This window comes from Lacerta agilis, chromosome 1 (assembly GCF_009819535.1).
Source record: "Lacerta agilis isolate rLacAgi1 chromosome 1, rLacAgi1.pri, whole genome shotgun sequence".
In the NCBI taxonomy this organism is placed as follows: domain Eukaryota; kingdom Metazoa; phylum Chordata; class Lepidosauria; order Squamata; family Lacertidae; genus Lacerta; species Lacerta agilis.
The window spans coordinates 55,555,260-55,582,128 of record NC_046312.1 but is presented as its reverse complement, the minus strand read 5'-3'; the positions used below and the strand labels follow the sequence as shown (position 1 = coordinate 55,582,128).

At 42.4% G+C, this 26,869-nt stretch overlaps 1 protein-coding gene across 2 annotated transcripts in view; it reads right to left on the bottom strand.

Moving 5' to 3' along the window:
• The window catches only part of ABTB2 (ankyrin repeat and BTB domain containing 2), a 155,687-nt gene that overhangs the window by 20,363 nt on the left and 108,455 nt on the right, over positions 1–26,869 (bottom strand). For both annotated transcript variants that reach the window (XM_033149935.1, XM_033149944.1), the window contains exons 4-5: positions 4,195–4,347; positions 275–440 (exon numbers count right to left, since the gene is read on the bottom strand). In XM_033149935.1, coding sequence (XP_033005826.1) covers positions 275–440; positions 4,195–4,347 — 319 coding nt within the window. The remainder of the gene's footprint in view (positions 1–274; positions 441–4,194; positions 4,348–26,869) is intronic.

The window sequence follows — 26,869 nt, the reverse complement described above, 5'->3', positions numbered from 1 at the left end:
CTGATGTTCTTGTTGCTGCTGTGTTGCCCCATGAGAAGTTTTACTTGGTTGCTGCTACCCATGAAATTGCTTCTGTCCGCCAATCCCCAGAATGTGATAATGGTGGGCAGAAACAGGAAGGAAGAGTATCAGTTCTCATGAACTGAAACGTCCCCTGCAACTTAGAACCATAGGGTTGTAGCACTGGAAGAGACAGTGGTCTGAGCTATCTCGGTAAGTGCTTTGTATCTGCCAATTAATTTTAGATACACCCACACCCCGTTCTTCTACATACCTGATCATCCATTGTATTGACCCCTTCCGGACCCAATGCTTCTATAGCTTGGTTGATCAAGTCAGTCCTTCCACAGTTCAGCATTCGAAACCCCAAATCCTGCTGGAATTTTTCAGTGGCAGCCTTTGCATCCATTCTCCGGAAGGAACTGAAACAGCATTCAGGCCTGTTGGGGACACACAGCCAGAAAATATAGCTGCAATTTTAAGCGGTGCATTATTGGTTTTAAAGAGGGCCGTATTATTAATATTAAAGAGGGTTGTATTATTATCATTACAATTATTTATAGTCCTGAATTTCAGCAGGCCTTGGTTTGACTCGGCTCGGGGAAGATCAATAGTGGTGGTTGGCGACCTCTTTCCCCCTTTGGAGTGCCACATTGTCTCAGGAGTAATCTGTCCATTACTGTCCCTGCATTCTGAAATGCCCTTCCCTCTGCCATATGTGAAACATCACCTGTCAGTTGCTTAAGATGTCTTGTAAAGACCAATCCTTTTGCCCAGACTTTCCCTGACCACAGAGCTGCAGCCCGTAGTATAATACAAACAGAAATAAGTACAGACATCTTGTAGTAACAAGATGTCTGTACTTATTTCTGTTTGTATTATAATGTTTACACACCCACCCACCCACACCAGAACCCCAATTATTTGTTTGCAGATAGCTGAGGGAAAATATTTTCACACAAAAATATTTTCACACAACCAGGAAAAAGCTTTTAAAGATACAATTCATTTTCTTATCAAATAAAAAACTGCCCCTTCCAATAAAATCAAGCAGGGCCTTATGACCTAATGAAAATCAGAGTTGTCTCATTCCTATAATATATGGAACAGTACTCAACTACTCCATCCCGTCTCCTTGAATAATAGGACTTCCCCCCTGCTCCCCCTATGCATTTCCCACATCTTCCCCATATCAGCTCCAGAGGGTTGTGGGAACCCTTAGAACATATTTAGAAGAGGTGTGGAGAAGGTGAGGTGGGAGGGGGGAATGTGATGTGCATGCAGAAATGCTTGCGCTGGTCTGAACTTTCACAGAGGGCCACACTGGATACAACCCATGGCCTACATATTTCTGAATGCTCCCCCATAGGCGGGAATCATATTTCTGAATGCTCCCCCATATGAAAGCTCCATACCCTTAGGAAACTGGCATTAGTGAGCAAGCTTATCTATAATGTCTCATTCCGGAATGCTAGTTTTGTACTTGCAAGATTTTTTTTTTAAATGGGGAAGCAATAAGAAATGGCACTAACCAGCTGCGGCCCAAAGATTTACAATGTAGTCTATAGCATGCTGCTGCCCTTGTAGACTAGATCTAACACAATGGACCATTGTGACAGTTCTCTTGCATGCATGGCCAGCACATTCATTCGATGCATTCTTCTGTGTAGGCAAACTGGGCCCGTTAAACTGAAATTAACGAGTAAGGTCGTACGGGGAGAAAGAAGGATCTTCATGAAGCCATCTGAGCTGTCATTTATATATTTTCTTGTATTTTTACCCCACCTTTTTTCCATCATAGTATCCACAGCAGCACACATGCCATTCTGCAGCAGTCTCCCAGCCAAACACCGACCAGACTAGGAGCTGCTTGCTTTCAGTAAATTGACAGCCACATCAACATGCTTGTTCTATTACTTGTTGCAAGTTTCCTGCTTTTTTTTTTTAACTACCTTACAGGATGTTTGTGAAAATGCATTAAGGTCTACTGTTGGGCAGAGGTGCTTTAGAAATCTCGCTGTGTGGTATTTTATTTTATTTTTAGTTTCAACTTTCTATTAAAGAATTTGTTCCATAAAATATAGCACTCTATTAAATTCACAATCTCTCTCTCTCTCTCTCTCTGTCTGAGATTAATGTTAGCTTGACTAAGAAGAAAGAAATCTTGCAGTGACTTTTGAGCAATTCATTCATCTGACTACCGAAGGGAAATGCTAATATTTCCCCCAGTGCATTTCATCTAACCATCTTAACGCTCAATAAAAAAGCACGATTAATCTTTGCAGTACCTTTCTTCTCATAATGAATACTAAACCTTTTACGAGATTTACAAATGGTCACACTGGAGGATGTTTGATGACTTGTCCAAAAGCCAAGCAGGGACTCAGCAGCAGGATCCAATAGAAGGTTGCGAAATAAATAAAACCCTTACTTTGTGCATAAGATGTATTTATAATCAGTAACAAACACTGCAGTGAGCAGCAATAAATAGTGGAATTAATCTCATCATCAAAATAATTGTATAGAAATATTTAGATTTCTGGATGGGTATTTAAAGATGATTGTGGCAGTTGTGTGATGCCAGGACCACTGCCAGCGCCTGCAAAACTGCCAGAATATAAATAGTGTCTGAAACACAGATGGCTGTTTACTATGCAAGGGAAGGAGTGGGGAGACATGTTCAGGCCGAGGGCCGCATCCCCTTCTGGGCAAATTCCTGGGGGCCACATGCCACCACTGAGCAGGGCAAGGGGCAAAAGTGGACAGAGCAACAACTGTGGATTTTAATAATAATAATAATAATAATAATAATAATAATAATAATAATAATAGTAGTAGTACTGTAATTTATTTATACCCCACCCATCTGGCTGGGTTTCCTTTGTGCATCAGGCTGCTCTCCCAATACACCTGCACACCCCTTTTAGTCTCCATTCAGGCAAGTAAGAAGCATCTTTAGAGTTCAAAGACACATTCCAGGCAGGCAAAAACACTCCAGGATGGTGCAAAGCAGGGCAAGAAGAGGGCTGTGGCCTGGGGAGAAGGAGTGTGGCTGCAGAGGCTGAGAAGAGATCCAAGGGCCAGATATTTCCATTTATATGTGGCGCACGTACTGGGACACCGGGGCCCATTTTAAGTTCCCAGTGTGTGCATTCTCTGCCAAAGTCATGCATGTGCCAAATGTGATCACCTGCACGTGTGTGAATGCTATTTCCCTACATGGTTCCCCCCCCTGCTCTGTAAGCCCATATGGTGTCTCTTACCCATCTCAATCCAGTCCATGATAAAAGTAGGTAGATGGAAGAGCATGAAAAGATTTGAGCCATTGCTGTAGTTTCCAAGTTTGGGATTTTTGCTACCAATCCTATGTGTATTTACTCAAAATAAGTGCCACTGACATGACAGGGACAGGCAAGCCCATTGGTTAAATGTCTGCCCAGTTTACACAGATCACGTGTCTGATTTCAAGCACACATGAAAAGGGGTTGCCCACTTTTGATTCTGTCTCAGAAAATATTACCTCTTAGGAGCAGCAGCCAATGTGGTGATCTCCAGTTCTGGGAAGACCCCAGTTTCCCTCACCCCTCACCATTGGCTCTGCTGGCCAGAACAGATAATACCGTGTTTCTCCTAAAATAAGACACCGTCTTATATATTTTTTCGCTCAACAAAACACAGTATGGCTTATTTTCAGGGGATGTCTTATTTTAACTGTGTCGCATTGGTATGCTGCATAGCCACGCCTCTCCAGGCTGTTTTAATGGGAGGTACCACGTCACTATGGCTTATTTTTGGGGTATGGCTTATTTTTGGGGAACGGCTTATATTTCGCAAATGCATAGAAATCCTGATATGGCTTATTTTATGGCTATGTCTTATTTTAGGAGAAACAGGGTAGTTAAGAGTCCAAAAACTTTCCTAATGGAATATGCCCTTCAAAAGAAAAAGGTTCTCTGCCCATTGTATTTGGCTAGTGTGAAATGACTCTTAATGGCAAAGCATGATCCTGAAGTTTAGGTACACACCCACACCCACCCACACACCCATTGCAACATTGGACAAATTTCAATCTTCCTCTGCATGTATGTGTAAAAATTGTCTGAAACCTACAAGCTGCACAAGAATACCCAGTGCTTAAATTTAGCAGTGTTTTTCGGATTGTTTTCGCTTAAGCAATGAAAGCACAATACTTACTTCAGCTGCCGAGGTTCACAGTCCAAGCCAGGTAAGAGTAGCCTGGCCGTCTGCCTTATATCATCGCTGTCCACTGTTAAACTCCTTCGGTGCTCAGCATACGTTATAGCAACTCGCATCCATTCCATCAGTGGGGGAAGAAGCATGAATGGCCTTCAGAGAGAAAGGGAAGTTCCATTAGACCTCATATGGTTGTTATCTGGGCCAAATATATTTCAAAGTGCCCTAGAAAGTTAGGAATCTTATTCACTTCCGAAATATTTCTTCTTAAAACTCCACACTTAGCTTCAAACTGGAAAGTAAGCTTTCTTTGACGTCAATGGGAGCTACTTTCAAGGAACATACGATTAGGATTTGGGGCTTTTGCATCCAGATTGGCAGCCTGTATGTTCTGCAGGTAGGAAGAACCGCATTTGAAATAAACAGCACTCCTGTAGATACACCAGGATTTATCTTTTTTTAAAAAAATCCACTTAGAATTGAGGTGGTTAAGAATGTGTGCTGTGAGTTCCTGCTTAAAACACTGCCCGAGTCATGCACTCAATAGCTGGCCCACACAAAGCTGTCCCCAACAGCAGTATTTTGTTTTCCATTGTAAGAAATCATTCACTTACATGGGGAATAGTGAAATGATGTGCTCTGGGTCACCACTAAATATGATTTCTAACTCTCCAGTCACTGATGAGCGAGCCTTCTTTTGTTTACATGGACTCTGATGGTATGTGCTTCTTGGTCAAACTCAAGAAGGAGAGCATAGTAGAAACTTTCCCCTATTTATTATCATTATTATCACTTCTCTTACCAGTGCGCTGCCTCAGAACTAGAAACACCAAGACTGATTTGTTTTGTTCCGCCGAAAGAATGAAGCTGCCCTTGCTGATAGGCTTACAGATGCCAAGTGTATATTTTAAAGAAACATATTCTCAAATCCAATTCAGTATGTTTTATGCTAGAAAAAATACGCTTCCCCTTTGAGCAATTGATCTGTGGGGCTAAGAGGATAGACTGCTTCCTACCCTTTAAAGTTCAGATCAGAAAGGGGGGGGAACCCACAGATGTGATAGAGGGAAAGAAAATTGAACTGGGTATTAAGAAAAGCGCATGACATCATGAAAGGCATTTTCAGATTGATGCGTTCGGAGCGGGGAAGAAGAGCAGGAAAGACAAATCCTGTTAGAAATCATTGCAAATAATAGGATTTGTGAGTGGAGCTCCCTCTGCCAGGCTTTCAACATGCACACTTTCAACTCCGCTCATCAAAAGTGTAACATCTGTTTCCATTTTGCCACAAGCAAGGTGTGTTTTGCACAAGCAGCCCATAAAAAGCAACGTGCGCTGTTCCCTCCGCACCCATTTCCCTCCTGTGTTCAGCTATCTAGTTAACCCTCCTAATCCACAAAGGAATTTTTCCCCACAGAGCATTCTCAGCCATTTGTTCCATCTATTACTTCACCAATTAAATAAAAAAACAGTATCTACCGTATTTTTTGCTCCATAAGACGCACTTTTTTCCTCCTGAAAAGTAAGGGGAAATACCTGTGCGTCTTATGGAGCGAATGGTGGAGCTGAATTGCCCAGGGGCCAAAAGCAGATTGTGCTTTTTATTTTACAAAGAGAAAAGGGAGTGTTGAAAGGACCCGCTCAGCAGCTGATCAGCAAGAGATCGGGAGAGAGATAAGAGTCCCCGGCTCCCTTTCAGCCCCTCCCTCCTTTGTTGAATGTGCTGCAGAGGGAGGTTGTTTGTTTCCCCAGGACATGTGACTGGCTGATTAGATTATCTGTCTGAAAACAGTAGAAATGGCTCCCTCTCCTTAGGATTTTTCAGAAATGTGAGTTAAACCCCATAAAAATGGGGCTTTTCCTCTTTGCTTTTCCCCCTTTGCAAAAGGAGCTTTGCTTTTCCCCCTTTGCAAAAAAAGCTGCAAAACCTTTAGCTGATCCTCAAAAAAAACAAAAAAACAAAAAAAAACCCCCTAGGGCTTTTCCCTTTGCAAAAAAAGCTGCAAAACTTTTAGCTGATTCTCAAAAAAGGCCTTTTGCCTTTGCAAAAACAGCAGCAAAACCTTTAGCTGATCCTCCAAAAAAACAACAACCCCAAAACCCCAGGGCTTTTCCCTTTGCAAAAAAAGCTGCAAAACCTTTAGCTGATCCTCAAAAACAAAACAAAAAACAAAACAAAACAGGGCTTTTAGAGGAGGAAAACCAGAAAAATATTTTTTCTCTTGTTTCCTCCTCTAAAAATGAGGTGCGCCCTATGGTCCGGAGCGTCCTATGGAGCGAAAAATACGGTAAGTATTTATTTGTAGCTTTCGTCAAGGAGGTGGGGTGGAGTAGAGTGGGGCACCCACACACAGTGCTTGTGCAAAGTACACTGCTCAGCATGACAGCATCAGGAACCCTCTTTGTAATTTATCAGTTGGTTTAGAAACTTTTATCCTGTCTTTAATCCAACAAAGGCCTCTCAAGGTGCCTCGCAAAATGACTAATGCTGCGCACAGATGTATGTAACCTGAGAGGTGAGGTTGCTGGAAAAGTGCACTCACAGCATTGTATACATACAGCTTTTTCCTTAGGCTCAACCTCTGGGAAAACCAACCAGCTCTTCCTGTTTCCAAGGAACCCAGCTACAGAGAGTGGGTGCTAACTGGTTCCCCCACCCCATTATGTCCCTGGGTCACAACTTCCTCATTCCTCCCCCCTTCCCGCTTCATAGAAGCTTTTAGGAAAAGTTTTTCAAACATTGATTTCTACCATTCTTTTTGGAGAAGGAGAGAAAGGATGGGCAAAATAGTAGGGTGATTTGGTGTTCGATTTGCCAGCTGGGAGGTCTGTTTAAAGGCTTGTAAAGATTGGGGGGGGAGGTGTGTGTGAAATGCAGTAGGAAAAGGGAACGGCATACCCTGTTTTCAAGGTAGAGACAGACAAATCTGTCAACTTTTCTCAGTTTTCCAGTCTCAGGTTTATCCCATTTCCACATGTTTGCATTAAAAAAAATAGTCTGTATGAAAATTCATAAACATTTTCATCTGCTTTTCCTGAAATATGCTAGTTTTTCTGAGCATTTGCCTTTTCACTAATAGTATGTGCATTTTGGTATGCTGCGCTGAAAAATTCAGAGAACTGTGAATTTTGAAGGAGAACCATGTAAACTGGGTAGGTTCATACAAAATGCAAAACAAATTAATTCTTCTCCCATCCCTGTTTTTAGGTCTGTCCATTCACAGACTAAAGTCACATCTACTTATTATAGCAGTCCTAACAGCTCTGGAGAATTCGGGAAACTGTAAGTTTGTTAAGTGTGGTAGAACATGGAGCTCTGTGAGGGCAGCATTCTTGACAAACTACAGTTCCCAGGATTTTCCATGAATGTTAAAAGTGGTATAAGAGTGCTGTAAATGTATGATGGGGATGTGACCAAGAGTCCTATAAAACAGGCTGAAAGAGTTGACAGGAGACAGTGAGCTACTGTATATTCTGGCATATAAAACTACTTTTTAATACAGGAAAATCTTCTCAAAAGTCGGGGGTCGTCTTATGCGCTGGGTGGAGAATCTGTGGTCGAGTATATCTCAAACTCTATATTTTAACTGGAAAAGTTGGGGGTCGTCTTATATGCCCGGTCGTCTTATACGCCGGAAAATACGGTACTTTCAAATGAAGACTTGAAGTGCTTCTGATTACAAGGCATTTAGCCATTCTACACCAGGCACAGAGGTGACCTTACAGAGAGCAGAAAGCAATTCTTTGGGCACTGAAACATGGGGTTTCCCCCACAAAAATGACATCAGATCTGTGACAGCTCAACTCCTAGGTTTATCTTCCTGCTTGCCATGTATATATTATCACAGACACAAAAAGAAATACAGTCTCAGGCGGCCCATTCAGAGTGATTTTGCCCCTGCTTGTTTAATGCTAGAGTGTCAAACTAAGAGGCAGGAAGCTGACTTGCAGATTTCTCTTTGGACCAAACAACGTGTAACTGGATCTCCCAATGGGCTCTAAAAACTTATTCATTCATTCATTCCTGAATTGTATAACGTGCCCTTCAATAGCCACTTGGCATTCCCAAGGGCAGTTTACAAAAGAAGAAAAATTGTGGAGATTACAAAATATAAAAAACAAGAGTGTGTGTCAAGGTAAAACTCTAATTCTTTAAAACCCACATTAGCTTAAAAGAAATAAAACGGAGAAAAGTTAGCACTATCAAAAACAAAACAAAACCCTGCAATATTTTTTTTTTTAAAGGACTTGAACTGATAGTAAAGTGAGTGTCAGGCAAGCTTGTCAAAGAAGGGCCAACTACAGGTGGGGCGCCACTGTGGAAAAGGCTCTGTTCCTGGCTGCCACTCAACCAGGGATTTGGAGAATGATCTTAGGTGTAGATATATGTGCATGGGTTAAGTGACAGGAGAGGAGATGAAGCAGCAGTCACTTGGCTTCTACGATGCAGAGGGCTACAAAGGCAAGCACCAGCACTTGGAACTGAGTCCGGTTTAGTTGTTTTAAAACAGCTGCAGAAATGGGCAATAGGGAAGAGGGTGTTGATGTTTTACTCTTCCCCACTGTGCTATTTTCCTGATCAAAATAATCACCCACATCTTCATTTAAAAAACGAAGACAAGTGACAATTTTGTACCTGTCTTACTGCCCCACCCCAGCAAGACTATTAGCAATGTGCGTGTGACGCATTTTAACAGGGAAATCAACGGAGGAAAAAGGATGAAAGGCCCCATTTCCCTCAGACTTGCTGTCTCAATACATTTCTCCCTGTTCCAATGGATGCTATTAAGCTTTAAAAAAGATGCTGAGGTACCTGATCAAACATAGCCCTCAATTGCTGCATACAAACAGTAAGAATATGAGGTAGCCTTTTATAGAACTGAAACAGAGCATGTTCTGGGTGAAAATATCCAAGGTGAAATACTCTCCTAATGCTGATTTAGCGTACACATAACCGTCACTGGCAGAGATCAATGTCAACTCATGTCCTGTGAACGGGCTCTTCTTTTTTAATTTAGATGAAAATGGCATACTCCAGTGGCTCAGAACCTGTCTGATTCTAAAAGAACTGACCCATAACTCATTCTTTGTCATGCTCCTCGAGATGGAAATGACTCCTAAGTCAATTGATTACTGGTATGAGGAAGCGGTGAACCTGACCACAAACTGCTCAGTCATTTGGGGAGGAGTGGGAAGGCTACTGAGCCGACACCAGAAGTTACACTTGCAGAGTGGAAATTACAATGCTGTAAAAGCTGACAGAGGCCAGAATTACAAACAGCACCTGGCATGTTGGAGCCGAATCTCAATGGAAAGCATTCGAGGGGTGAGACGTACCGACTGGCATGGAGGAAATCTCACTGCTCTGTGAAAAGGTTTGCTCCCCTTCTGTCCAAGGGAGTAAATGAAGACTGGCCATGTTCACACATCACAGTAAGTCATAAACAGAGGTGTTGCTATTGGTAAACGAAGCCCTCAGCAGCCAGGGACCAATTTACTTGCAGGATCACCTTACCCCAGAGGTGCCCACCCGACTGCTTGGCTCTGCAGTACTGGCATTGTTACAGGTGCCACATAATACCCCCTCTGTAAGAAGCAATTCTTTTCATGTGGAAGCACATGCATTTTATTCTTGGCTTGCCAACTGTGGATGTACCACAAAGCTAGGAATTGTGGCTTGTCTCTTCCCAGCGCAAGTCGGGAGAAGCAAAGTGAGCGCAGAGGACTCATGCACTGTAAACCATGATGACAGTAAACCATGGTCAATATCGTTGTAAGAGCAGAAGCAATTCCCCACTTCAGCTTTTAGCCAGCAAAAGTAGCTTGATAGCTTTACAAGTGCAATGAAAAATGAAGGGGCACTTCTGGTCCAGTCAGTTTCACTCCTAATGTAAACATTTCAAGGCGCTGGAAATGAGGAGCACAAACAGGTTGTATCCACTGTTAGCCCTACTCAGAATAGACCCACTGGAGTTAATGGACATGACTAAAGTAGGTTGATGGATTTCACTGAGTCTCCTCTGATATGACTAACACTGGCTACAACTCTGTTAAAGGAAAAACTGATTAAAATGGAAATAAAATTATCTTTCTGCAATGGTAGGATATTGATTTTTGGCACTGAGTAGTCATATCCCAGTATTTTCTTAAAGTTCATAACAGCTTTCTCTAAACCGGTTCCCTCCAGATTAATAATAATAATAATAATAATAATAATAATAATAATAATAATATCCTGGCCATCTGACTAGGTTGCCCCAGCCACTCCGGGCAGTTTCCAACAGAATATAAAAAACACAATGGAAGCCAGACATAAAAAACTTCCTGATACAGGGCTGCCTTCAGATGTATAAGGAAAGTTATACAGTTGTTTATACAATTCCCATCAGTGTCTTAAATGCATGCAGTCCATCAAGCCCTTAGTAGCACAGCCAATAGTCAGGGACAATGGGAGTTGTAGTCCATCACATTGGGAGGGCATCACAATGGGCAAGGCTGATATAAAGTGAAATAAAAGTGGATGTGCACATAAATGGATAAGTGGCCGCGCATGTATCCTTTCCTTTGCCAGCTAAAAAAATTAAGGAAAACTGGTCTGGGCAGCACTGTACAGAAACCTGCACACCCAGATCAACCAGAAACATAAGTAGTAAGATGGAGAAAAATGTGTATGCATAGGCACAGATAATGACAGCTCTACAGTTTCAGCTTCAAATCTCCAAAGCTATAATCTTAGTCTCCCTGGAAATCTGTGGCTCTGTTCAGCTAGCAAAGCATTTCTCATGGTACCAAAAGGTCCAAGAAGAATGGATACAGGAAAGGGTGACCAATTTCCATCGAACCCTTCAACACTCAATAATCATGCCATCACATTCTTACTATAGGGATTCTGGACCTGATACAGAGAAAGTTCAATATTCTTGAATTGTTTCAGCACACATGCAAAAAGTGCACACTGGAAGGACAGATCCTGAAGCTGAGGTTCCAATATGTACTTTGGCCACCTCATGAGAAGAGAAGACTCCCTGGAAAAGACCCTGATGTTGGGAAAGATGGAGGGCACAAGGAGAAGGGGACGACAGAGGACGAGATGGTTGGAAAGTGTTCTTGAAGCTACCCACATGAGTCTGACCAAACTGCGGGAGGCAGTGGAAGACGGGAGTGCCTGGCGTGCTCTGGTCCATGGGGTCACGAAGAGTCAGACACGACTAAACGACTAAACAATAACAATATATGCAAGTACTTTCAACTTAGTTGAAATGACTTAATCATTAACCCCCCCAAAAATATCTGCAATAAAGAAATTTGATACATAAATGTGTACAATATGTTTTAATAACCAATTCGGAGTGTTAAATCCATGCAACCCATCAAGAGCAATCCATTAGGAAGGAGCATCTGCTTTGGACAAAGTCTGAATATTGAACCAAATCAAGCTACTTTGGAGATATTCACACCTCCTCCAAAGCAAAGCCGATCTTCCCCAGAGAAGTGTGCTGGTCCTGAAATGTCAGACCTTCATAGGTCCTGCTAACATTGCAATCCTAGGCATGTCTACTCAGAAGTAAGACATACAGAACTGTGTAAGACTTGCTTCTGGCTGTGTATAGGTTTATACCCTTAGCCACATAATTTTTACCTGATGGTGCCTCATATCCATATTTTAATATCATTTATATATCTTCAGAATTAAGTTGCTTCCATCTTTGTACACATTTCCCCCCCTTCAAATTCTGATATTCTTAATTGAAATATCTGACTTTTAACCTGGGGGGTGGGGGAGGGTAGAATCATCTTTTTTCCTTCAATATTTTACAGTTTTCCCCAAACTACTATATACCTCAGTGTATTTTTATGTAAAGAAACCTGTTAAGACCAATCAAAGAAGAGTTAAGCTTCTATTATGCTGCAAGAGTGCAACTTGACCATGAGATTTTTTATCCTGGGAATACTTTATCTTTTTTCCTCCACTGCTCGTTAGCATTGCTCTCAGAAGCAGTTTGATATGAGTCTGCTTACTGAAAATCCTGTTGTGAAAAATATTATGCAGTTGTTCCATTCACAAGCTAGGAACTACTTACGTGAATCAGAAACTAAGGCTGCAATCTGATCCACACTTACCTGGGACTAAGTCCCACTGAACACAGCGAGTCTTACTTCTGAGTAAAACATCCATAGGGTTGATCTGTAATACTATTATCTGGCTATAAGCTTGCTTGCATCCCTGATATAGCCATAGATCGCCCCTCCTTGTTAATGACATTGAAAACCAGCAAAACTGCAGGTGTGTGTCATGAAAATATGATTGAGCTGCACCTTACAGGCTTAACAATGAAATAACAAATACTGATTTCTCATTTCTACAGTCTCCTGCAGAACCCAGTACAGATTACATGTACCCTTGATACATGTAAAGTCAGCCAAGGTCTGTCTTCTGGACATTTCATTCAGTATTTTGCAGTATAATTATTTCACCTTCTATTTGTCTACCAGTGGTAGGGCCCTATTTATTTTCTTTTAAAAAAAATGTTTACAAGTTACAGAGGAGGAAACCAAAAAGCAAGACAAACATAGGCAAGGCACCTTTTAGAAATAGCATCTCAAAATATTCATCACTGAATGGGAAGTCAGGCTTGGTAAATCAAGAGATTAAAAATTAATGCTTTCTTCCATCTACTTCCCCCATGTGTATATCTTGTTTAAATACTGCTAAACCTTTGCCTTGCAGAGTATACATACATAATAAGTTGCATAGCTTAGCTTTCTAAACCACAATGATTCCTTGTGCAATTTATGGAAGGGTTTTGGTTTGCTTTTGCAAGGTATAGCACACCATTCTAAACCAAGGTAGCCAAAAGGATGCTCCTCCAACTACTGCACTGACCTGAAGTTGACAGGAGCTGGAATCATACATCCGGACAGTATCCTGTTGGCTACCCCTGCAAATGATAGCCAGCAGAGATTGGGAGGCACAAAAAGACCCTTCTTGCATTGTGGCCAACTCCTAGGGGCCAAGGTCCCTTCAGCTCCCCCAATAAAATATTTGAGCCCCTCCTCCGTTAATGGGCATCACCATTCAAATGGTGTGTGTGTGCCACATCTTGTGATTGATTATGCGAGGTGGGGCTTACCTGCCCCCTCCTAACATTTTTTTCAAGTTGGCACCCCTGCCTCCGTGAAACTGGTTTGCACTAAGCTGAACCATGGCTGTGAGCTCCTTCACAGGTTCCTGTATGCAGTCACACTAAACCAAAGTTTGGCATAGCATGATGTGCAAACCAATACTACTTTCAACTTTCATCACCTAAGATCAAGAGCAAAAATATGCCTCCAATTTAAGGATACAAAGATTACTGGACTGACCCAGCAAACTGCTGTAGGTTTCCTCAACCTCGGCCCTCCAGATGAGACTACAATTCCCATCATCCCTGACCATTGGTCCTGCTAGCTAGGGATCATGGGAGTTGTAGGCCAAAAACATCTGGAGGGCCGAGGTTGAGGAAGCCTGGTGCAGAACCTAGAAATGCCCAAATAGCTCCCTTTCCCACAAGGCCTGTTTCATTCGTTTCTCAACAGGGCTGTGTTCTGACCTAGCACTGCTTTCCGTGGGAAGGACTGGCATCTGCATTTAAACGGTGATCTGCACTGAACAGGAAGAAGTTGTGTATTTTTCTTTTTTATATTGCTTTCAATACTTAGGTTTCATCTACAACATTCAACCCTGCAATTAATTTTGAAGAGAATGTCGGAGAACCCTTTGGACAGAGAGATGCCATAGCAAATTGCTGAAAGCTGCGAAGGTTGCGGCCCGGCACATGCTTACTAGGAAGTAAGTCTCAACAAATTCAGATCTGCAAACAAGCGAAAGATTCAGGTTGTATGTCGCAAAATCAATCAATAAAAAAATATATCTGATCAGTTCTGAAGGATGGGGGAAATGGGCCATTTTATTAATTTTGTACTAAAAGTTTCCAATGTGGCAGACTTAATTCGGCTCTTAGGCTTACCAGGAACATAATTTTTCCAAGAACAATTTTCAAAAATTAAATGAGTTTCTAATAAGCACCAGACAGTCTAAGATGAAGAAAAGTAACATGTAGGGGAAATGGCTGATCAGCACCACTGCAAAGGAGACAGAATTATTTTTGAAGTATTTGATTGATGTTGCATTTGTACACAATCTGTTGTTGCTGCGTGTGCAGTTTTTGTGTAACTCAATTCCCATTTGAAGGAGATGCCAGGGTTTTCCTAGTGGAATGTTAAATTAGGGTGAGTTCTTTTTCCCCCTGCAGCGGATAATTAACTGGAGTCTCTCAAGAGCTCCAGAGATCATTTTTCCTGTAAAGTTGCAAGTCAAATGCTAATATTAACAATACATGAGAAGCGCTCCATTGCTGAAGATGGGGAGAGAGCCACAATAGCAAGGAGGGGGATTGACTGCTGCCTTCTCTCTCCCTTTGTTCCTCTTCCTCATTCCTATCAGACAGTTGGCCCCCTACTTCTCTCGCCCTGATCTGGCCACAGTGATCCATGCGACGGTCACCTCCAGACTTGATTATTGTAACTCGCTCTACGCGGGGCTGCCCCTAAAACTGACCCAGAAACTCCAGCGGGTGCAGAATGCCGCGGCGAGGCTCCTTACCGGGTCTTTGCCGCGGGACCACATTCATCCAGTGCTTTACCAGCTGCACTGGCTCCCGGTGGAGTACAGGATCAGGTTTAAGGTGCTGGTTTTGACCTTTAAAGCCCTATGCGGTTTAGGACCCTCGTACTTAAGGGACCGCCTCTCCTGGTATGTCCCATGTAGGTCCTCAAATAATAATCTTTTGGAGGTCCCGAGCAACAAAGACGTTAGGTTGGCCTCATCTAGGGCCAGGGCCTTCTCAATATTGGCCCCGACTTGGTGGAACAGCCTATCACAAGAGACCAGGGCCCTGCGGGATTTGGCATCTTTCCGCAGGGCCTGCAAGACGGAGCTGTTCCACCTGGCCTTTGGGTTGGTTTCTGTTTAATATTTATGCTTCATCTTTTATTGGTGGGATATTTTGAAATTGAGACCTTTAGTTTTAATTGAATTTTTAAATTTGTATTTTAATCTGTTATTTTAAATTGATCGTTTTTATGTTTCTTGCTGTGATTTTAATTGATGTTAGCCGCCCTGAGCCCGGTTTTCTGGCTGGGAAGGGCGGGGTATAAATAAAATTATTATTATTATTATTATTATTATTATTATTATTATTATTATTATTATCCCCTGAACCTGAAATCAGAAACAACTAGATATAACAACAACAACAACAACAACAACAACAACAACAACAACAACAACTTATTTACCTACCGGTATATCCTGCCCATCTGGCTGGGTTTCCCAGGCTCCCAACAGAATTAAAAGCACAATAAAACATCAGACATTAAAAACTTCCTTAAACAGGGCTGCCTTCAGATGTCTTCTAAAAGTCAGATAGTTGTTTATTTCCTTGACATCTGATCGTAGGGCGTTCCACAGGGCGGGCACCAATACCAAGAAGGCCCTCTGTCTGGTTCTACTTCATGTTGTTATGGTTTCATGGCCTCTCACAAGAGAATATCCCATTCTTAAAAGCCACTGTAGCTACACTTGCTTCTTCTAAGTTTAGTGGTATGCACCTAAGTAGACTGCTATTTCAAGTTTCAATCCTTCCACAGGGTTGGGTCAAGACTTCCCTTCTGCAAACAGAAGGGCTCCATCCATCCTTGGAACAAACAGAGACCTAGTAGAGGCTCCCCCTGCAGGAATGGAGGAGGTGGAGATTTTCCTTTAAAAAAGCTTTAAAAAAACTTAGAAAAAGCTCAACAACTTTGCCCCCCTCTCCCCAAAAGCACCTTTTCTGTCTGGATTTTCACTGTTTGAAATATGGCAACCCTATATAAAACTAGCTAATTACCAAAATAAAACCCCAACTGTGGTAGTTACAGTCAGTTGCAGAGTAAATGAATACAACAGGAGGTGGGTGGAGAGCAGCCTTGTGCAATGTGTTATGGGGCTTGGTGTAACCACCTTCGAAGTACAGAATAGGGATGTTACAAATACACAAAGAAGAGCCCATCTTTTCATTTATAAAATGGTGGTGGGTATGCAAAGTGAGTTTTATAACACTCATTCAGAAGGTAAAAGAATTTTTGGAATAAGGCTATGCGGTTGTCCCAGATAATCGACAAAGCATGTGCAGCACAGAGAGGAATTTGTGTTTCCTGTTACATGAGATTCCTCTTCTCTAACCACAATATTGTATTTTGCCCTAGGGGCAGAATCTAGGAAAAGCTTGTAATCACATTTATGTGACTGTTACAGCCATGACCTAGAATACTGTTCTATGCCACCCCAATTTCCAAGTGGTGAGAGATAACCCAGGTTTGTGTTTCCACTGGAAATGAGGCACAGCAGACTGTGGTGTCTTTATGATATATGGTTTATTTACACATATAGACAACCTCAGCCTACAATGGAGGAGTCCATAGCATTGAACTCCAAGTGGGTCTCTTGCTTCTCCCATAGGTGCAGCAGCCTTGAATCCATAACAGAAAACAGCCATGCTCTCTGACTCCTTCCTGCAGCTTTGCGCTCTGACCCCGGAACTAGTGCCTGTTGGCACTAACAGACTGAAAATGTTTTCATTCCACATCAGTTAAACTGCAATCCTAAAAAACTACCACTGGTCTTTTACTAACTAAAGCAGGGCCCAGGAAGGGGCTTCACCCATTTTGCTATCTGTCACTGAATCTCCTGATGCCCCCCCCCACCTACCTTTTGTTATGTTAATGATTTGGTCATTATCAGGCTTTGTTTCCCTAATGACCCACACTTAGCAAACCCTCACTAAGCTGGCCTGACTTGCATTTTTAACATAAGCTGAAACCAGGGGTTCAGTGTTTGGCACAGTTCAACTCACCGAACCATGATTAATTCTAACATTCATTGGACTCAGGAATTTAGGGTGTCTCGTACCTCACAAACTCAAGCAATACTATCAGCTTCAAGACTCGGGTAGGCAGCCGTGTTGGTCTGCCATAGTCAAAACAAAATAAAAAATAAAAAAAATCCTTCCAGTAGCACCTTAGAGACCAACTAAGTTTGTTCTTGGTATGAGCTTTCGTGTGCATCTGAAGAAGTGTGCATGCACACGAAAGCTCATACCAAGAACAAACTTAGTTGGTCTCTAAGGTGCTACTGGAAGGATTTTATTTTATTTTTTATTTAGCTTCAAGACTGTGATACTTTCTGTTTTCAATTTGTGTTTTAAATGTAGTGTCTCTTCTTCCCATTTGCCACCCGCCCTACTAAAAATGTTAAACTCACAATTTAATGTTACCTCTCCTTTTCTCTCCCACAATAAAGAGACAAAGAATTGTAATAAATGTAGACAGGTAACTGATTTAGGAGGGATTTGTCTGACACAGAGCAGTTATCCTTTTAAAAGAATTCACCTGATCTATGGTTACAAACAGGTATGCAAGTAGATATGCATATTATTGGGTATGCAAGTAGATACCGGTAGGCATATTATTGGGGGAGGGGGGGGGAGGAACTGCCTTTCAGCCTGATTATTCCCCTATCCCATTCCAGGACAGCTAACAACGGTCTTAAGAACACAGCAAAACAAAAAACGGCAATGAAAATTATCAACAAATCATTAAGATAATCCTAAAACAATACAGCAGACGATGAGACATTTCTGTTATAGAAACATATAGCAAGTTCCATTCCTTCCTCAGCTCAGTGATTAGTGCCTTCTTTGTGATGAAGATATAAACAAGGAAAGAGGAAGCCCAAGTCAAACCCAACTATAGACTATTGTCAAAGGCAGGCTCAACACCATGTGCTTATGTTTAGGACGACTTGATTGTTTCAGAACAGACCACATTTTTCCTCAGGAAACAAGAGATCCCTGTACCCTGTGATGTGTAATTTAGTCCAATAGGAAATTATATTAACCTCAAGTGATGAAAGGACAATTATTATAATGTTTGCAAACTGCTAAAATGACGCACGATGAGATTATTGTATATTCAAAACTGTTTAAGTAACTAAGCTTGTGCTCAGTCATGCTGCCCAATTTGGCTGTTACGTGCTCTCTTGTACATGTGATAGTCAGTAACCCTAGACCGAATTAGTAAAGTGCAAGGGCAGAGCAATCCTAACTCTAATTAGTGCTATTTTTATGGGAAAAGATGTGCCGGAACTCACCATGAACACCTCCCTCTTTGTTACAGGTAGGTAGGCGTGTTGGTCTGCCATAGTCAAAACAAAATAAAAAATAAATAAATCCTTCCAGTAGCACCTTAGAGACCAACTAAGACTAAGTAGTTTGTTCTTGGTATGAGCTTTCGTGTGCATGCACACTTCTTCAGATACCTCTTTAAATGATCCCTCTTTGAATGGCAGTGGCGCTCACCTGAGAGGTGCCGGAACTGAGTTCTAGTGAGTTTTGGATGAAAAACAATTCCACCCTACTTAACTGTGTCCTGTAGTACAATCCTGGCATCACTGATGCGTTGGACAATTCCATGGTTTAGTACTGCAGCTTAATTTTTGAGATCCCAATGTGTTTGAAGGTCTTCTTGGAAACTCCTACCCTAATCCCAGATGTATAGTCACCTGGCTGTGGTTGGTCAGTTGTGAAAAGAAGAGACATGTCCAGAGACACTCTTCTGTATACTAGCCACAATGGCTATGTTCTCCTGCCACTCTCAGAGACAGCATGCTTCTGAATACCAATTGCAGGGTATCACAAGCGGTGAGAGTGCTGTTGCTGTCATGCCCAGCTTGCAAGGTTCCCACAGGCACCTGGTCACTGTGAGAACAAGATGTTAGACTAGATGGGCCACTGACCGGATCCAGCAGGGCTCATCTTATGTTCTTATGGCTTCCTCTGTTCCATGGCTGAACCGCCATGGTAGACGCAAGCTCTGAGACTAAGCCTTGATGAGACCTGGCTCAAATTAAGCCAGAGATTCAGTCTGCTGTTCATTTGGGTTGGTAAGAATCATTTTGTGCTAAACAAGCAAGCATCTGGTTTGTACCATTGCCGTTTTCCTCCGCTGCCTACTTGCGTATCCATCAGCAGCTTTATGCTCTTCCATTAGTCTGTATGGGCTCTTTAAAATTGATTTAAAGAAGTGGCATAGCCCCACTAGCGACACCTGCCATGTTTGCAGCAAGTGAAAGATCAGTGAAGCAGTATGGCACCTAATGCCACATGGGATGCATGCTGCCTCTTATGCAAAAGGGCTGCTTTACACATGTCCTGGCACTCCCACTTGATTACCTTAGTATGGGCATTGTGTGAAGACCTTTATTGTGTGAACTAGGACTCCACAGATGCAATTCCAGTCATTTCTGTTAGTGTGGCAGCTTCACATCCTGCTGTGATCAAGGGAACTGCAGACGGAAGAGAGAAGCTTGCGGTTTTGAAAAATACAGCACAGCATAACAAACTGTGCTCCTGGTCAGACTAAGCAAGAAAAATAGCTTGATTTTCCGCCTGCCTTTTTGAGGCTTATTCTGGAGAGAAATCCAAAAAGACACTGCACGCATCTGTTAATGCAGTAAATAAAGCTTCAAGAGGCCACGTTTTATAAGCAGTGGCTAGTGAGGGCAGGTAGAGCTATTTGCAAACCTGTAAACATCTATTTAGTCATGAACCTGATGCCTGAAGAAAGGCCTAAATGTCTTCGTGGCTAGAAGCATTCACTAATCCTTTCAAAAATACAACCCTACCTCATTCCCATAAAACCAGTCAAACAAGAATATTCCGGAAAGCTAGGGAGGACACAGTTTTGTACAAGCATAGCAGGGATGGTCAAGGTCAAAGACTGTTTTCTAATGGGTCCCAATATTTTAACCACATAAATGCTTAGATTATGTTGGGCAAATGACCGGATGCCCCTGAGGCCATAGAGGCAAGAGTTGCTACACAGGATTTAGAGTTAAGTGGGGAGCCTCTATGGCCTTGTTTGCACATAAAAGTAAGCCAAACTATGGCTTGGCATGAATAAGCAAGCATGATGGCTGCACAGTGAGAAACTCATGGCTAGTTGCTCCTCCCCGACTCCTGCTGTTGTCGCGCTGCCAGGTGCTTATCCATGGTTTGGCTTTGTTGTTGTTGTTCAGTCATTCAGTCGTATCCGACTCTTCGTGACCCCATGGACCAGAGCACGCCAGGCACGCCTATCTTTCACTGCCTCCCGCAGTTATGGTTTGGCTTACAGCAAGACAAACCACAAGCCTGGTTTCAGACATAACACTAAGCCAAACTATGGCTTAGCTCTGGGTGGAACTGGAAGCAGCAGGAGGGGAATAAGGCAGCTGAGATTTTCTCTCTGTGCATCAGCATGCAAACCAGGCCAAATAAGTAGAAAAGGCTCCTTGCTGCAGAAAGTACTAGTGAATTTGTGAACAGCCAGGAAGATGACAGCAGTGTGCTTAAAAGCACGGCCCCACAGCCCCTCTGGACTCACTTTCCCTCATCTGTGTAGAGATGGAGTGTTACTGGTTAATTCTCTGGGGTTTTCAAAAATGAAATGTGATCTCTTCTGATGTCGTTTTAGAAACTCAGATGAAACATTTCATATTCTGTGCATTATCCAATGTGAACTGTTTTACAGGAAAATGCAAAATAGTCACAAACCACTAATAGTCTGATCTGAGACTTGGAGTCTGGGAAGTAAATGCCTTGGACAGGGCATGTGGATCGCTGTATCTGCAAAAAAACAAGAAATTATGGCATCTTCTGCAGGCTGATACCCAGCACAGACATCTAAGGCAGACATGTAGATGCTGAGTAGTTTCTACTACAGTAACTTCTTTCTTAAATATAGCTGATGAACATAAGGCTTAGGGTAAAGTCTAGTAGTAGGGTTGCCTGCCTTAAATATTTAACCATCTCTAATTTGTCTACTATTGTAAACATTTCTTTTTGGCTACAATGTATCTGGCCAGAGAATCACACTTTTGTTTACTAGAGGCACAAGTTTAAGGAACATACTGTTTTTTAAAAAATTAGATTCACTGAGTCACATAAGAATCTCATGATGATAAGGTTCAGGAAAGCCTCTTGTGCCCTGCAAGTAAAAACGGTCAGCTAAGTCCATGATGTTATGTAAAGTCAATGGAGTTCTTGTCTCATCAGTTTCGCTCGTATTATATAAAGTCTTAGGAGACAGAGGGGGACCCCCTTGCAATCCTAGGGGGCTGATTAAGAACAGTACAACTTGACTTCTCACATAAGACAGATGATCTAAATGGGAGTGCTGCTTACACAGGACTATCAAGTCACGGGGGAGAAAGCAAACAGAATAAGTTTTTATCATCACAAAATATGGATTACAGGAATCTACCATATTTTTTTTTTATCATCCTAAAATAAGGCCACTATATCAACATGGCAGAATTCTGTCCTGGCGCCCACCCCAGGCCTCAAAAGTGTTGTTTCTCAGTCTCATATAAGGAGCAACAATCCTGCAGAAATTATTGTAAGAAATATTCCAAAGGCAGAAGGCACAGTAAGAAGGAAGTTCCAGTTTGCCGTAAGAAGATCCTGCTGAATCAGACCCATCTCACCGAGCATCCTGGGCTCACAGTGGCCAACCAGGTGCCCATGGGAAACTCACAAGCAGGCCCTCATCACAACAGCTCTCTCCTTTCCTGTGCTTTCCAACAACCGGTATTCAGAAGCATATTGCCCCCGACAGTAGAGTCGGAACATAACCATCAGGGTTAGCAGCTACTGATAACCTTATCCTCCACAAATCCATCTAATCCTCTTTTAACGTCATCCAAGTTAGTGGTCACCACTGCATCTTATGGGAGTCTTCTAAAGGTGGCCAGGTGGTCTTCTTAAAATTAGACAATATGAGCTGCTGTCTGGGAAGGTGTCCATTTTATTGCATATCTGCTAAAATCTTACCGAAGCCAGACCAGGGAATGGCCTGAAGACATTAGAGACCACCCACCACCAAGAAGAAGAAGAAGAAGAAGAAGAAGAAGAAGAAGAAGAAGAAGAAGAAGAAGAGTTTGGGTTTGATATCCCGCTTTATCACTACCCTAAGGAGTCTCAAAGCGGCTAACATTCTCCTTTCCCTTCCTCCCCCACAACAAACACTCTGTGAGGTGAGTGGGGCTGAGAGACTTCAAAGAAGTGTGACTAGCCCAAGGTCACCCAGCAGCTGCATGTGGAGGAGCGGAGACACGAACCCGGTTCCCCAGATTATGAGACTACCGCTCTTAACCACTACACCACACTGGCCTTGGCCTGGTCAGTGCCTGGATGAGAGACTGCATTGGAGTCTTGTGTTTTAATTTCACATGGTGAAATTTAGGGCAGTACCTGGCATACAGTTCTTTCCCACCATTTAAAATTTAGTGCGACGTGGAGTTATATTCATAAAAAAGCCACAGTTCTGTAACGCAACAGATACCACAGGTACTATGTTTCTGTGAGACTCCATGCACAATCCTTCCACAGGCTTTGTCAAGTCCAGGGAAGTGAAGTCCATAGTGGCAGTGGCAGCTGTGGGGATTTCCCTCACTTTCATATCCGGGGGAGAGGGGTGCTGAACCCAGCAAATTTCCAGCAATATCCTTTTTTAAAAAATAAGAATTTTATTGGTTTTCCACATAATGAAAGACAATACAACAATACAACAAACAAATAAAACAGGACATACAAAACCACCACTAAAACACCAATGTTTCTTTTTCTTACTTAGAAAAAAAAAATTCTTGTTTAAATCTTAGCAGGTGACTTCCCCCGTTTTCTCACCTTTGTTTCCGATTTCTAATTTATTTTAATAACTTCTCATCTCTAAAATTAAAATCATCCAAAATATCTAAACAGACTTCTTAATATTCAATTTTTTACTTCATAATACAATCTATTACTTCTTAACTCCAATCATACGTCTTATTTTAGTTAAACTGCTGCTGATAAACATTTTACATATCTCTTCACTAGTTCAGAATCTTAAACTCTTAACACACTGACTTCAGGGTACCATGGTGAGCCATCCTACTTATATTTCAAATATTCTCACCCTATCCCTCTTCTAACCATTTTTCTTCGCCATCTCAGGATCACCCCCCAGAACTTTCTCCATCTTTCTGCCACATCGTTGTTCAAAATGTCCTCTTTTTCTTTCACACCAAAAGTCCAGACACAGTCCATAAACATCCTTGCAGAGAACTCCAGGGAACACAAATCATCATCTTCCAGCATCTCCATTTCAAAATTCCAATCATCTTCTAATTGTAGTTTCACAAATCTTTTACCCGTCATTCCTGGGCTCTCACCCCAGAAATTGGATATAAACTGTATTCCAACCCAGGGTCTCCCACACCAACAGGGTTTTTCATCTTCTCGGAGTTGCACAGTCGCTGTTCTTTGTTTTCCAAAGATTTCCTCAAGTTCTCTTGCAAGTTTTTTTTTCCAGTTTACCAAAGTTCTCAAAAGTTTTTCCTGTAGCATATAACTTTTCCTCAACCTCCTGGTTCAGCAAATTTAACTTCTGATTTAACAATTCTAACTTCAAAAGAATAATCCTTTGTTCATGGGTCAGTCCCGAGTCTAAAGCCAGTTTAAAAATGAAACCAAGCATGGTAGAAGTGGGCAGAGGGTATCAAGTTTCAGTACTTTTCCATCTTTTACCCATAAATTTTAGCCACCATTTTCCCCCGGGTCAGGGTGGAAAGATTATAATCCAGAATTCCAAAGAAGAGATATTTTCAATCACTTAAGTCCCCTAAAAGGGGTTTGACTGTTCTCACTTGTCAAAAAGTTCCAAAGAAACTTTGTATCCGCTACTGCAGCAGCAGCTAGAAACAGTGTGATTTTCTTCCTTTAACAAAGGAGAGGAACGGGCTCCCTTTTTCACGTTCCTCCCGAAGTGCCAATTGCTTTAAATTTTAAGTCCAATTAAATCCGTACTCACGGCCTCCAGGTTCCTTCTTTTTTTTCTCAAAACAGGTAGAACGACGCGCTCAGTGCGGCGGCAGCCGCTGCTTCACCAGCCCGGTTGGGGCATGCCTCCACAGCCCGGCTCCGTTGTCCCTTCACCCCGGCGCCCCTTTTACAAGGGGAACGGGAGAAGGGTTCGGAGCCATAGTGGGCTCGCTGGAGAGCCCATGCCGCGGGACGCTCGACCCGTGGTTTGGCGGAGCTCCGCTGTGCGGTAGCGGAGCTCCTACCCCCGGGCTGGCCTGGGTCGTCTCGCTACCGAAACGACCCACGACCGCCCGCAATGGCGTCCTCACCGGAAGAAAATTTCCAGCAATATCCTATTCTGATGTTGACAACCAAGTTGCAGGCATCAGATGATAGCAACAACACTTTACATTTTTCTTATTAGACTTTACAATGCTTTCAGATCTTAGCCCAGTGGAAGTAATAAGTGTAAGAGGAGGCGTCTCTTTGAAACAAGAAATTTGCACATCATTAAAAAAAAAAATCTGGTACATAGCATCAGCACCACCAATCTCCATTTAAGTGCACAGTGGACAACTGATACTGTATTGCTTTGCATCCATCTCACAAACAGCCTCGTTGCAACAAAACCTGACACATTTTGAGGGTCCCTAGTGTACCAAAACCAGAACAAGGTCTCTCTTGTTCAAGCTAGCTGGCCTCTCTGCATTCATTAAAGCCTCCTCTCTCTTTTTGCAGTGCTCACAGTTTTTCCAGCCTACATTCCATTTCCACCAAGTTGGCAACTTCTGAATTTTTATTTCTAGCTGGATGGCATACTCCCCCTCACCTCTGAAATAAAATGCTTACTGGCTTTCATCAAGGGAACCTAATGGGGGTAGCAAGCTGGACCACCTCCAAGCTTGCAGATTGATTGTTTTGTTCCCTTGCTGCCAGTCAGAACAAAATGCTACATTCTTAGCAAATTTTGAGCATTTTTTTTTAACATTGTGGTGTGTTGGGAAACAGGGCAGAGTGTGTGGACTCCAGGGTCAATGCCTCCTCTTCTCTGATATTTTCACAATGTACTCGGGTCCATTTAACGTATAACTGTACGATGCTAGTCTTAGTGATGGAAAGGAAACAGAGCAGATGCTCAGGGGTGTCGTTGCCACACCTCTGCTTGCTTTCCACATACGAAAGTATCTCATCAATTTTCAGGATCTCTCTGAAAAACCCAAGAAGTGCTGGAGCAGAAACATATGCGTCCTGTCGAGATGTGTTTGGCGATGGTGACATCTCCAAGGCACTGCCCCCACCTCAGGCAACAGGGGATTTGTTGCAGTGTGAAAAGAGGCTTGTACTCACATTCTAGGACACAGGTGTAGCATTTTGAATATTGCAAAACACCTTTCCAGGTAAGCGCAGTTTCTAGCGCCAGAAAGTCAGAGTTCTGTTGGTGTTGCAGTCGGTACCCCTTTTAAATGGCCCCAAATTCATAATGATCTTCCAGCGAATGGCGTAGCATTAGCTGACTTAGAAAGAATGGTGCCACATCTAGTACCAGGCTTGGGAAATTCGGTTTCAAATTTGTCTTCAGTGAGTGGTCTGGGGCTAGGAGCTAAATTAGCTAACAGGGTGGTTGCAAGAAAGGAACGGACTGGGAAATAAATAAATAAAACCACATGTGCTGCTAACATAGATTCCACTAGGTTTTCAGAGAAATGACACATTTGTCATACAAACTCATAGCGGTGAAGAATCCACCTGGTCATTAAAGGTGGAACTACATGTCGTATTGGCTGATGTATGTTTACAACCCATGCTTGCAGGGGTAATGCAGGACCATGTCCAGGGTAGGGAAGAACTAGCTTAACCCTTCCCACATCCACTGGTTCTGACTTACATACACTGTTCCTGGTGCAATTCCCTACCCCAGCCCCTGCCACTGGGAGAAGAGCTTTAGCCACTCCCCACCCCAGGCTGTTTTCTCAGTCTAAGGCAGGCATAGGCAAACCCAGCCCTCCAGATGTTTTGAGACTACAATTCCCATCACCCCTGACCACTGGTCTTGTTAGCTAGGGATGATGGGGGTTGTAGTCCCAAAACATCTGGAGGGCCGAGTTTGCCTATGCCTGGTCTAAGGGTTATCTTCAAAGTATTGCTAAGGAAAATGTTCCATGAGTTATCTCAAGGTAATGAGAGCTGGCACACTTGTAGTGGCTAAAATACTGACCTACCAAGCAGAAGGCCCTAGTTGAAATCCTGCCTCTGTCACAAACTCACTAGTTTGCCATAGGCAAACCACTTTCTCTCAGCTGCCATTACCCATCTACAATATGGGGAAATAGTAATACAGATTACTTTACAAGGTTGTCGTAAGGATTATAACTAGATAGTGCACATGAAACACTTTGAATTCCCAAAAGCTATAAACAAGCATTAAACACTATTTTTATTCATGCAGAGATTTAAAGGCCCAATTCTAAAGACTCAATTTTTTATGCCCATGATTCAGTAGACAACGGTGTTCTCAAAAGTGCAGATGAAAAACCAAAAAGGGGTGAATGAAGGGGAGCAAGAGAAAGGTAAGCAATCAACAGACTAATAAGTAAGGAATTCTTCTGCCCAATAGTTTCTTCCAGATGAAAAGGAAGTTTACTTTTTGCAAAAAATGGGCCTTTGCCAATAATTCCTTTCATATTTCTTGCTATTTAGAACGACTGTTTAACATC